At 31.4% G+C, this 12,821-nt stretch overlaps 3 protein-coding genes across 3 annotated transcripts; 1 reads left to right on the plus strand and 2 right to left on the minus strand.

The window, feature by feature from the left end:
• Positions 1-2,102: 2,102 nt before the first annotated feature.
• Positions 2,103-2,872, minus strand: LOC119616227 (larval cuticle protein A2B-like). The gene is made up of 2 exons (XM_037972555.1): positions 2,802-2,872; positions 2,103-2,707 (listed from the first exon to the last, which is right to left on the minus strand). The coding sequence occupies exons 1-2, from the start codon at positions 2,811-2,813 to the stop codon at positions 2,186-2,188; spliced, it is 534 nt and encodes a 177-aa protein (XP_037828483.1). The 5' UTR covers positions 2,814-2,872; the 3' UTR covers positions 2,103-2,185.
• Positions 2,873-6,657: 3,785 nt separating this feature from the next.
• LOC119616226 (larval cuticle protein A2B-like) lies at positions 6,658-7,367 on the minus strand. The gene is made up of 2 exons (XM_037972554.1): positions 7,293-7,367; positions 6,658-7,203 (listed from the first exon to the last, which is right to left on the minus strand). Exons 1-2 carry the CDS (start codon positions 7,302-7,304, stop codon positions 6,733-6,735), a joined length of 483 nt encoding a protein of 160 aa, XP_037828482.1. The 5' UTR covers positions 7,305-7,367; the 3' UTR covers positions 6,658-6,732.
• Positions 7,368-10,293: 2,926 nt separating this feature from the next.
• On the plus strand, positions 10,294-11,068 carry LOC119616225 (larval cuticle protein A2B-like). The gene is made up of 2 exons (XM_037972553.1): positions 10,294-10,431; positions 10,515-11,068. Exons 1-2 carry the CDS (start codon positions 10,420-10,422, stop codon positions 10,983-10,985), a joined length of 483 nt encoding a protein of 160 aa, XP_037828481.1. The 5' UTR covers positions 10,294-10,419; the 3' UTR covers positions 10,986-11,068.
• Positions 11,069-12,821: the final 1,753 nt, after the last annotated feature.

The raw sequence follows: 12,821 nt of genomic DNA on the forward strand, positions 1-12,821 counted from the left end.
AATTAAATGAGAAATTAAAATTATATCAAATATATACTATAAAAACATAATGAAGTAACGCACTAGTTAGTAATGGTGAACGTTATTTGAATTTTTATGTCTTCTACTACAAAAAATAGTAAAACCAAAATTAAAGCAGATTTTTGTAAGTAAATTCATATATACTGCATAATATACATATGTATATATGTATGTACATATGTAAAAAGAAGAGGTTATGACCTTTTAAAATCAAATGATTTAATTGAAAATGAATTTTATGTGTATAAAAGCTATATTTCAGATAAATTTTGTATCTACATATATCGTAACATGGTACATAATAAGTTATGTGTGTTTAAGTGATTTTCGGAAGGGAACCTTGTATGGGACCAATCGCACTCATATTATGAACCGATCGTGAAAAAATCATAAAATATAATTTTTGTATACAAAACAAATATTTGTGCAAAATTTTGTATCAATAGCTTTATTTGGTATTGTGCGTTTAAGAGATTTTCGTAAGAGGACCTTGTATGGGAGCTATGACCAATTATGGTCTGATCATAAAAAATACCACAGTAACATTAATGTATATAAAGACAAAATTTTGGCAAAATTTTCTATCTATATCATTATTTGGTAATGAATATTGCGCATTCAAGTGATTTTCTGGAGGTGACCTTGTATGGGAACTCTGACCAAATATGGACCGATTGTGAAAAAATTTTATAGTGTGATTTATGTATATAAGAGCAATATTTGTGCTAAATGTATCGATATCAATATTTAGTAATGAGTTATGTGCGTTTAAGTGATTTTCGGAAGGGAAACTTGACCAAATATAAACCGATCGTGAAAAATTTTTGAAATAACATTTCTGTGTACAAAAATAGTATTTATGACAACATTCATATCTCATATCTCTATTTAGTAATGAGTGTGTGCCTTTAAGTGTTTTCTGAAGGGGACCTTGTATGGAAGCTATGACCAATTATGGACCGATCAGAAAAACATTTCACAGTGACATTTCTGTATATAAGAGCAATACTTGTACCAAATTTTATATAGATATCTCTATTTAGTAATGAGATGTGTGCCTTTAAGTCTTTTCTGAAGGGGACTTTGTATGGAAGCTATGACCAATTATGGACCGATCAGAAAAACATTTCGCCTTTCGTACATGATGTGGTTATATGGGGCTAGGGACCTTGTATGAGGGATTAATTATGTTTCGAATTTTGGTACAGATATTTGATTTTCTACAAACTGATTTTTTTCGCTATACTTTTAAGTCAATTATGACCGTTGAGGTAATTTTCAAAAGGTGGCCTTATAAGGGGGTAGGGTTAATTATGCATACTTTTGTAGATCTACGCTAAATATATCAATGTGTTACAAACTGAATCACAAAATCAATATACCCCACATCTTCTTTGATGGTAGCTATAAAAAATTATACATTTTTTGCGGATTTCAAAAATGTATTAACGAGAATATTTAAATGTTTGGTTCTATGTGTACTTGCTTCAACTAAAAATTTTCTACTAATGAATATATTAATCATTACGATTATTTTTGAAAAATAATTTAATTGATTATTAATCGTAATCGAAATTTTACAGCTATGGCTTCAAGTTAAGCTACGTACATAGTTATCTTTTACACACATACATACATACATAAATATACATATGTATATGTATATAGATTGATAGTTATTAAATTAGAATTTTTTTCATTTCTTTTATAACCATTAATGGCGTTTTGTAAGTTCTCTTTTAATCTCTCTGATATATTATAAAATCGCTAGTATTTCCAAAATATGTGAAAAATGTGTACGTTAATTTAAACTTTCTCGTTTTTCCCGGGAATGATTATAAAATTTTCCCTGGGAAATCCCGCAAATTTTTTCCGACAATTCCCGGACGAGATTTCCCAAACCACATAATAATAGTATACGAAAATACGTATCCACTAGTTTTAGCAAATATTTTTTGATAATATATGATTTCGCTATTTTACAGTTCCAGATGACTCTATTCTCTCTTCCAAATTTGTGCAAATATGTTCCTGTTCAGGGTTTCAGCATATTTTTGGAGTATATAAAATTAAAAAAAATGTTTTTTAAATACATAACATAACAATCATCTCATTTTTATTTATCCTTAACAACTATCAGTCACAATCGAAATGAAAATAATTTCTAGTAAGCATAAGAGATAAGGGGAGATGCGAAAGTTGTCTTTACTACAGCTGGGCCAGCAACCAAAGGAGCGGCTGTTTTGACTACGGGAGCAGCAGCATAGGTGAAGGGAGCAGCAACGGGGGCAGCAGCGTAAGTGAAAGGAACGGCAGCAGGGGCGGCTACAACGGGGGCAGCTTTAACGACGGGAGCGGGAGCAGCAACAACTGGAGCAGCGACAGCAGCTACCAAAGGTTCACGACGGACAACAGCGTTGAAGCCATTGATAGGGTCAGAGGTGTAGTCGACAATACGTCTGTAACCATCAGCATCATTCAAAGAGTATTGACCTTTTACGAAACCACCATCACGAGTTTCTACAGCGGTCTTGGAGTCGCCAGAGATGGCATCCTTAACATCGTAACCATAAGAGTATTGGGGATGGGGATCGTATTCCTCAACTTGGGCAACGGCGGCCAAGGGAGCAGCTGGGATGACACCAGCGCTGGCAACAGCGAGGCATGCAGCAAAGAAAGTGATAAACTAAAATTATATAAAGAGAAACAAATTGTGTAATGAATAATCCTTGGGAATGCTATTACTATTGATGTTCTAGATGGTTTCAAATAATCCTTACTTTGAAAGCCATTTTAGAACTGTTTAATTTGAGTTGCTTTAAACACCGAAAGTGAATTTAAACTGTGTCGGTTTATTGTTTACTTTGGTCTTTTATATGAGAATGACAAAATTATAAAAACAATGAAATAATTGCATACGAAAATTAACACTAAAAGTACAGGTACAACAAAAACAAACATACTAGTGCTAATATGCGTAAACGTTAATTGAATTTTTAAGCGTTTTACAAAAAAAAGTGTATAATACCCTCCATGTTTATAAGTTTAGTGTGTAACATTTAAAAAATTAATAATAGAATATTGGTATATTATGTAATAGGGTGTCCCGTGGAACACCTCTAAAACAGTGCATTTCAATGTACTAAATACGGGAAAAATTAAAAACATTTTTTTAAAGAGGTCCTCTGTTCTTTACCTGCGATTGAAAATCATGATCTCAGTACAATATGTTCAAAAAACATTTTCTGCAATCTTTTCGAATTGGGTGCTAAAAATTCCGAAATTTTGAGCTTATAGCGGAAAAATAATTAAAATTCGTTTTAATGTATTTGTGGTCCAAACAACTTTTAGTGTATTATATGGGGCATATAAATTTCAAAAAATTCTGAAGTGGACTAAAATAACCTAAAAATTACGACAATTTTGACACCCATTTCTATAAAAAGCGAAAAAAATATGCCTCTCCAACCTACTAAAAATTATACTTAGGTCAGGATTTTCAATCGCTGGTAGGGAACTGAGAACCATTCCAAAAAATATATTTTTTATTTTTCACGTGTTCAGTACATTCACACAGAAAACAGATCGATTGGAAATCGGGTACCATGATAAATATTTAGTTAAATTAATTAAAATTGTATCGCTGTTATTGAAAAACTTCATAATTAACTGATTTTCTATATTCAGTATTAAAAAACAGTAATACTAATCGAATTGTGGTTTTAACAATTTCTAAATCAATAATTTGAACTGAATTGTATCGGTTATTAAATTCATTTGTCAATTCAGTAAATGCAGCCGACTTTTATTTAGGATTAAAACGTAAGAACATCAAATATTAGTCGCTACAACCGAAAAACAGTAGAAAGTAAAAAATATTGAGCACTGCAACCAATTATAAATTGAAAAAATTATTTAAAATTTAATTACGGTTAAAGGAACCAAATTCGATGTTCACAACCTATTAATTGGTAATTATAGTTGACGTATACAAAAATAAATAAAATAAAACGAATTTATAATTAAAAAAAATCTAATTACATTTGAGGATAATGCAGAAATTTGGATAAAAAAGGTAATGTTTGGTATATTTTATATCTTATAATATATTTTGTGTTATTTTTCTATAATCTTTAATAATTTTACAGCAGCGGAAAGGCGTGGAAAGATAATGTTTCTTTGAAAATATTGAGCAGAATCAAGAGCAAAATCCCTGGTACATAAATGCTATGTTTATTACCACGAAAATCTCAAAACTAAAGGGGAGAAGTTATTTTATATTTATACGTTTTGTAAGTTTATACATATTTATATTTTATTGTAAATACTTTACACAAAATAAATATATTTTCAAATACACATAATCCACAAATTGTTTTTCTATAAATAATATTTCAGTTGCTAATACCAATAATTTCAATCCAGATTACCGAATAATAAATAAAAATAGTTGTGTACATCATATATTCAGTAACACTAACCGAATTATACAATAATTACAATCGAATTTTGGGATAGTTGTTAGAACCGACTGAATTCGATTGGAAACAAATTCGGTTATCACAATGAATCTGTTTTCTCTGTGTTAATAAGCATCGATTGAGTGGTATTCCTACATGAAATTATTATAAAGGTTGTTCCTCGGGCCACTCTATTATGTAAGTATGTTCAACGGGAAATTCAAATTAAGTAAAATCATTGTTTATTTTAGAAATCATTACATTGAGAAAATAACTATTTTAAATTCCAAAAAAATCCTGAGATTTTTATGATTTTGAAAACATCAAGAGAAATTTCCTGGGGTCCCAAACTGAAAACGTAAAATGTTGAACTACTTTATAAAGGTGTCAAGATTACCATTTGTCCATGGACATTATGTTATGGTACTATCAAAAGTGTCAAAATGCCCGTGGATATTTTGACACTTTCAAAACAGAAATGTATTAGAATATTTTCAAAAAATTTAAGAAAAAAACACTTTGTTTCCGGATAGAATTGCTACTAACTATGGTGTATGTTGCATTTTAGAATGCCTTAAAAAAGTGTCCTGTGTAGCCGGACACTTGAACAAAAATCATGTGTTTAATATTTTTCAGTGAATGCCAAGGTCATTCATTAAAAACATAAGTCATTCATTAAAAACATAAGTATGTAATTCAAATTATTATTCAGTTATTTTTCCGCAGAAAATATGTTCAGTAGGGTGATAACCAAAATTAGGCCTTATCACTACGCGGAAGTCAGTAGTGTTCTCAAAACTAAAACCGGTTTCTCGGGTGATTTTGGTGATAAAACCTTCCGCGGCAAATCGATTTTCTATAACCATTCACAAACAAATTTACATGAATTTTAATTAAATAAATATGTTTTTTCTTGCTTTTTCATCGTATAAATGTCGTGGATCAAACAATGACACTGGTTTATACCAAAAATTTGCACTTTTGCATCAAAAACGTTAAAATTTTCATTAGAGTAAATATCGAAAACTTTAAACATTTACCGCGGAAACTTTTTTAACGTTCGCGAAAAAGTGATATACTTTTTCGACGTATCTTTCTTTATATACTCTATGTAAGGCCGATTTAAAATTTTAAACCTAAAACCTAAACCCTATACCCAGTGTGCTTTGTTGCTACCCTAAAATCAATGATATTAAAAAAACACTTTACGATATTCAAGATACTTTTCAGATATACATTTTTTACATTTTGTGGATGCCACGCAAATTATTGCAAGTTCGCCAATTTTTCCAAACGTTAATTAAGATTTTAATGTAACCTATGAAAAATTTGAATAATATAATAGTTTCCCAGATGTACGAAATTTTGTATTTAATTCATATGGGAGATGCCAAGGTCCCATTGAAAGTCCCTAAATGTTCACATAAATGTCAAAGTTTTTCATGTAAAATTTTCTACCTCTAATCGTTTCTCAGATATATGAATTTTTTATTTAATTCATATGGGAGGTTTCAATTTGCTATTCCGCCAATTTATTACTAAAGTGGTTCCGACAAAATATCTATCTATTATATTTTCTCAGATATACTGATATAAGATTTTCTTCATATGGAAGGTGCCACGCCCACTATAGCCATTCCGCCTATTTTATCAAAAAATATTCTAATGGATGTCAAAGTTGTCCATACAAAATTTGAAGACTCCAACTCTTGCAGTTTCTGAGATATGCGACTTTTAACACTTATTTTGAATGTGGGCGTGGCACGTCGCCTACTTGAAATTTTGAATTAAAAAGTAGCCCATAATTTATTACTAAAGTGGTTCCGACAAAATATCTATCTATTATATTTTCTCAGATATACTGATATAAGATTTTCTTCATATGGAAGGTGCCACGCCCACTATAGCCATTCCGCCTATTTTATCAAAAAATATTCTAATGGATGTCAAAGTTGTCCATACAAAATTTGAAGACTCCAACTCTTGCAGTTTCTGAGATATGCGACTTTTAACACTTATTTTGAATGTGGGCGTGGCACGTCGCCTACTTGAAATTTTGAATTAAAAAGTAGCCCATAGTTCCTTCCAGACATACAGGAAGACACTGTAGATACATTTATAACACTTCTTTTTTATGAAAGTTTTTTTTTGACAAATCGAATGATACAACATAAGATTTTAATAAAATAAAACATCACATATTTATTCATCCTTAACAACTATCAGTCACAATCGATCCAAAAACAATTATCTAGTAAGCATAAGAGATAAGGGGAGATGCGAAAGTAGTCTTAACTACAGCTGGGCCAGCAACTAAGGGAGCGGCGGCTTTGACGACAGGGGCAGCGGCATAAGTGAAGGGAACGGCAGCAGGGGCGGCTACAACAGGGGCAGCTTTGACAACGGGAGCAGCGACAGCAGCTACCAAAGGTTCACGACGGACAACAGCGTTGAAACCGTTGATGGGGTCGGAGGTGTAGTCAACAATACGTCTGTAACCATCAGCATCATTCAAAGAGTATTGACCTTGAACGAAACCACCATCACGAGTTTCAACAGCGGTCTTGGAATCACCAGAGATGGCATCCTTAACATCATAACCGTAAGAGTATTGGGGATGGGGATCGTATTCTTCAACTTGAGCAACGGCAGCCAAAGGAGCAGCAGCTGGGATGACACCAGCGCTGGCAACAGCGAGACAAGCAGCGAATAAAGTGATGAACTGAAATTATATAAAGGGTAGAAAAATTAAAAAATCCAAAAAATGTTCAGATATTGCATTTAATTTAATCTTTTAAAAATAATTCATACTTTGAAAGCCATTTTAGAATAGTTTGTAGTGATATGCTCTAAATACCAAAATTGGATTTGAACTGTGTCGTCTAATTGTTCCCATTGGTCTTTTATAAGTATTATGTGAATAGAAAAAATTATAAAAACAAACAAATTAATTCAAAATCGAATATGAAGGTACTTTGTATATAATTATGTATATGTGCACACATACATACATATTTACCAAAAACAAGAGTTACACATCAACCACAGTACTTGAAATAGTATAAATACTTGTAAATATTAACTTAATTTGTATGCCTTCCACAAGTATAAATGAATTTTTGTTTATAGTGAGACACTTCAAATACCCAGCAGTTCGACAAAGAGTCAATGCATCCGAAAAATACAGTGATTTCCACTAAAGTCTAACCACCTGGTTGGGTATAATTCGTCTTTCGTCACGGATGTACTCTTTGTAAACGAGGGTGAAGATAATCCTCAACTTGGGGTCCCTTTGTAAACGACTTTAAAACAAACTTAAGTTTCCTGTCTGTCTCTTCGTAATCTATGGGATGACGATTGAATTCCTCGCAGGACAAGCACATGTTAAAATAACTAGTCACTTGGCGGTTAATTGGTAGGTTAAATAGGTAGTTCGGGACTGTCCGACCGAACTGCTGGGTAGACTTAAAATGCTGTTAGAACTACATATGTATACGTAAACTAGATCCACATAACGCATTTTTAAAATTGTTGAGATTAGCTAAAGCTGAATGCATTCTATTATTAGTACATATAAATAATGGTAGTGAACTACTTCGAACTTTCTGCTCGATATGTATGTACATGAACTTAGAAGGCCAATTCGTTTCCAAATATGTACATGTATGGATACATTTCTTAATTCAATATTAGAAAAACTGCATTTGAAAGCACGGAAATTAACGGTCTCATCATTTAAGGCTAAAATTTAGCTGTCGTGCATATTCTGTTTTAAAAATGATTATACAGTTGAACCTTGGTCTGCGTTGCATTCCATTTAAAATAATTTCATATAACACGATTTATTGATAAAAATCATGTTTTCTGAAAGATGCTTTATATAGGTCCGACCGAAATTTGGTGGATAATTATGAGCTTAAAATCAATATTCGGGAGGTTCAGTTGTATGGGGGCAAGGTGAAATAATGGTCGGATTCTAACAATTTTCAATAAGGACCAATATTTTTGTGCCTTCCAAACAGCAGCACAAACGCATAATACCCTACCCATTATTGTGGTGTAGGTTATAAAAATTCGAAGTGTTTTCTAAATCATGACAATTCATAAAAATAAGTTTATTAGATTTTTGTGATGACAATTTCTTAAGATTTTTAATTTAAAAACACTTATGTACATTATTAGGGTATAACTTTTATTATTATTTTTTTTTTTTTGAAAATGTTAATTTATCCATTCCACATAGAGCATAAAAAGTACTTTGAGAAAGTATGCCACTTTTTTCACAAAAAGTTTTCGCGGTACACGAAATTCACACGAAGAAAAAGCAAGGATAGGATCGGCGAGCGGTTCATCCCTCTTCGAAACAAATCATGCAAATTTCATTCTGGAAGGTTTTAGCGGAAGGAAGGGTTTTGTTATTAGGATACTAATGGCTACCACGTAGTAATAGGGCCTAAAATTGGTTATAACCCTAATGTACATGTAAAAATAATAGCGTGTCATAATATTCATGGGCGTTATGGCACATCAAACAGTGTCATAATGTCCATGGACGTTATGACACTTTCACAATGTCCATAAAGCATAAAGTCCATGTATTACAAATAGTCGATTTTCTTTAAAAAGCTTAATACGGCGATGCCGGTATTCGAAATACACTGTAGTTTAAAACTTCGAATGCCGGCTATCCTGTACACTTTTTTAAATGAATCCAATATACAATATACACCAAAGTTACGAGCAATTCTATACGGGATAAGAGTGCCATTTCCATAAATACTAAACAAAATTTCCATTACATTTATGTTTTAAAAGTGTCACAAAGTCCATAGATATTATTTGAAAGTGTTATTAACTTCCATGGACTTGGTGCGATATAACGTACATGGACTTTATGAACCACCATTATCAAAAATTACTAAAATAGAACTTTTTAGAAATCGATTCAACTCATGAACGGCCAACGTGAAAATCAAAATATTTGGAAATCCTCATAAAATAAGATCGAAATGTTATTGAATCCGCGCACAATTTTGCATTAAATCTTGTCCTCTTTAGAATATTTTTTGAAATGGTCCAGTTTACAAACGGTCATCATAAGACATATTTTAAGTGCATTTATACTAAAAACAGAAAGTACTTTAATTTATCTTTAAACAACTAAATGCCATACATAAGGGGATAAACATTTGATGTCAAGGCTTCTAGATTATGTTTGAAAAAATAGAAATTAAAGAATTTTTTAACTTATTCATAAATATTATTAAATTTAGCCAATTAAATCATAATATTTATGATTTCATTGACTATCATAATATTTATGCTGAAATTTTTTCTGTGTAAGTAGAAAACTGTAAAAAATAAATTCAATTTTTAAATTAATTTTTTTGAATCTTGTAAAATACCCTTGTCTCTTAAATAATTTTGAATATTCCTGATGTCATTCAATAATCGCCTCGAAATATTTGAATAAAATTACAATTATTTTATGTGAAATAAATGCATGTTAGTCAAACATTTATTTTTGTATCAATATTTATTTTCTTGCACCTCCAAAATACCCCTGAAATATATAATGAGCCATTTACAAAATAAGTGTAATATTGAATTAAAAGTTAAAAACGAATATTGTCTTTTTTAGTTTTAGTTCTTGTTGTTGTGCTTTATTATTTTATGTGTAACTAAGTGAATACAATCCACAAAATTATTGGATGTGTTAAAATTCAAATAACGTTTACTAACATTAGCTTTAGTATTTGGTCTGATTTGTATTTTATAGTATTTTGTCATACTTCAAATTTTTGTATTTTTATTTAGGTCATTTTGATAGAAAACTATAATATTTTTTATTTTCATATAAAAGACCAAAGTGAACTACCACATGACACAGTTCAAATCCACTTTTGGTATTTAGAGCATTTCTAACACATAATATAAAATGGCATTCAAGGTAAGGATAACAAAATATTTTGTATAAAACAAAATGAAAGGATTATACTTAAAAATAAATATATTGTTTTTGTAAAATTTTAGTTCATCACTTTCTTCGCTGCTTGCCTCGCTGTTGCCAGCGCCGGTGTCATCCCCGCTGCTGCTCCTTTGGCTGCCGTTGCCCAAGTTGAAGAATACGATCCTCATCCCCAATACTCTTACGGTTATGATGTTAAGGATGCCGTCTCCGGTGACTCCAAGACCGCTGTTGAAACTCGTGATGGTGGTTTCGTTCAAGGTCAATACTCTTTGAATGACGCCGATGGTTACAGACGTATTGTTGATTACACCTCCGACCCAATCAATGGTTTCAACGCTGTTGTCCGTCGTGAACCTTTGGTAGCCGCTGTTGCTGCTCCCGTCGTTAAGGCTGCTCCTGTTGTAGCCGCCCCTGCTGCCGTTCCCTTCACATATGCCGCTGCCCCTGTTGCCAAAGTCGCCGCTCCCTTGGTTGCTGGCCCAGCTGTAGTTAAGACTACCTTCGCATCTCCCCTTATCTCTTATGCTTACTAGATAATTGTTTTTGGAATGATTGCGACTGATAGATGTTAAACTTTAATAAAGATGTGATGATTGTTTTATATTATTTAAAAAAAGTTCATTTTTGATTTAAATGAATACCTTAAAAAGCCAAATATTTAGGGATATGGCCAGTGTTGCTAGGAGCTTTAGAAATAAAAGTCTAATTTGAACATAAAAAAGCCAAGAAAAGACTAAAACAAGTGAAAAATAGTAGTCGTGCTTTCCCGACCATAAACCAATGATTTTCGAAAGGGCCAGAAATGTCACTGAATCAAAAAAGACCAATTCTAGCTGAATTTAATAAAATGCTTCTATTTGTATCATAAATTACTAAAGTGCTTTTCCATAGGACGAAGGAAAAGTTTAAAATCGATATATGATTTCATCTAGCCACCATACAACTGAACCCGAATAGGGCTTTTGAGCTCATAATTATGTTAAATATACCCTTATCTCGAAAAAAGCACAACTAAGTTTTGTAGTTGAAGCAGGCTACATGCCATATTTCGTAATGGTCATACAAAGTCTCTTCCAAAAATTTCTTGAATATCAATTCACCTCTAAACAATAATATCGTGATGAAATTCTGTATAAATAAATGAAATGTACATACAAAATTCACAAAATTTTGTGGAGGTATCTGTACTAGATGTGCGCAATAATAGGGGTGCCGACAGCAATATCGACCACTACCTGATAGTCAAGCTGAAAGTTGCTGCGATCAAAAAGGAAAATCTGCTTCAAAGAAGGTTCGATACAAGGAGTACGCCAACGCTATTAGGTCATCCTTGGTACCAAATGATCAGCGGACAATGATTATGTCACTGGCCTTTGGTCAAAACATGCTTCGTCAACAATGCGAAGAACATAATTGGCTACAAAAACACCGAACGCAGGGAATGGATTTCTGATGGAACATGGGATCTGCTGTCGGAAAAAGGAAATACAAAAAATACCTGAACAAATCCAAAACTCGTAGTAAAAGAGCGAGACTACAACCGACATACAAACGAATGAACAGGATAGTTAAATGAAGTGCCTGACAAGACAAGTGTCGCTGCGTTGATAATCTTGCTACACAGAAAAAACTGAAAATGTGTTTTAATTATCAAATTGATTGTATCAAGCAAGTTTTGCACCTATCAACAAAATGATGATATCAATTAAGAAATTTGTAAAAAAATATTTTTTTCCAATTAAAGAAATAATCAAAACAATTAACATCAGTAATTAAATTCAAAATTTAAAATTAGTTAATTCATTAATTGGATAAATTAAATATTTAATAAAATAAAAATTACATTTTAATTAGTTTATTAATCAAATAAATTGAACAGTTTGGTTAAAAATGTATTAAAAATCAAAAAGTCTATGATTGAAACAATCAAAGCATTAATTGAATGCTTACAACATTAAAGGATTCCTTTACCTTTAACAATGCGTTAAGCACTCTCAAAAATATCTCTTTATTGTCACATTTGAACAAATAAAGTGATTTATAAATTTTAATATATTTATGAAACTTCAACTTCTTATGCCTAAAATATTATTGACTATTTGAGAATTATTTTCCGTTATAAATAATGAAATTATTTAAATAAAATATCAAAACAAAAAACCAAAATAAAAAAGTAGGCTGGAAAAACTTTTTCAGCCAATTAAAAAATTAATTGATTCAATTAAAAGTTTAATCAAATTTGTATACTTAGGATCAAAACAATGAGATAATTATGACAATTAAAAAATTGTTTAAATAAAAGTTAAAGAAAGAGGAAAACATGTTAATTGAAAATAAACTACCGATAATTTTTTCTGTGTAGGGAAGCC

This window comes from Lucilia sericata, unplaced genomic scaffold, assembly GCF_015586225.1.
Source record: "Lucilia sericata isolate MDLA Ls3-8-SP2 unplaced genomic scaffold, ASM1558622v1 Contig000062F_arrow, whole genome shotgun sequence".
In the NCBI taxonomy this organism is placed as follows: Eukaryota; Metazoa; Arthropoda; class Insecta; order Diptera; family Calliphoridae; genus Lucilia; species Lucilia sericata.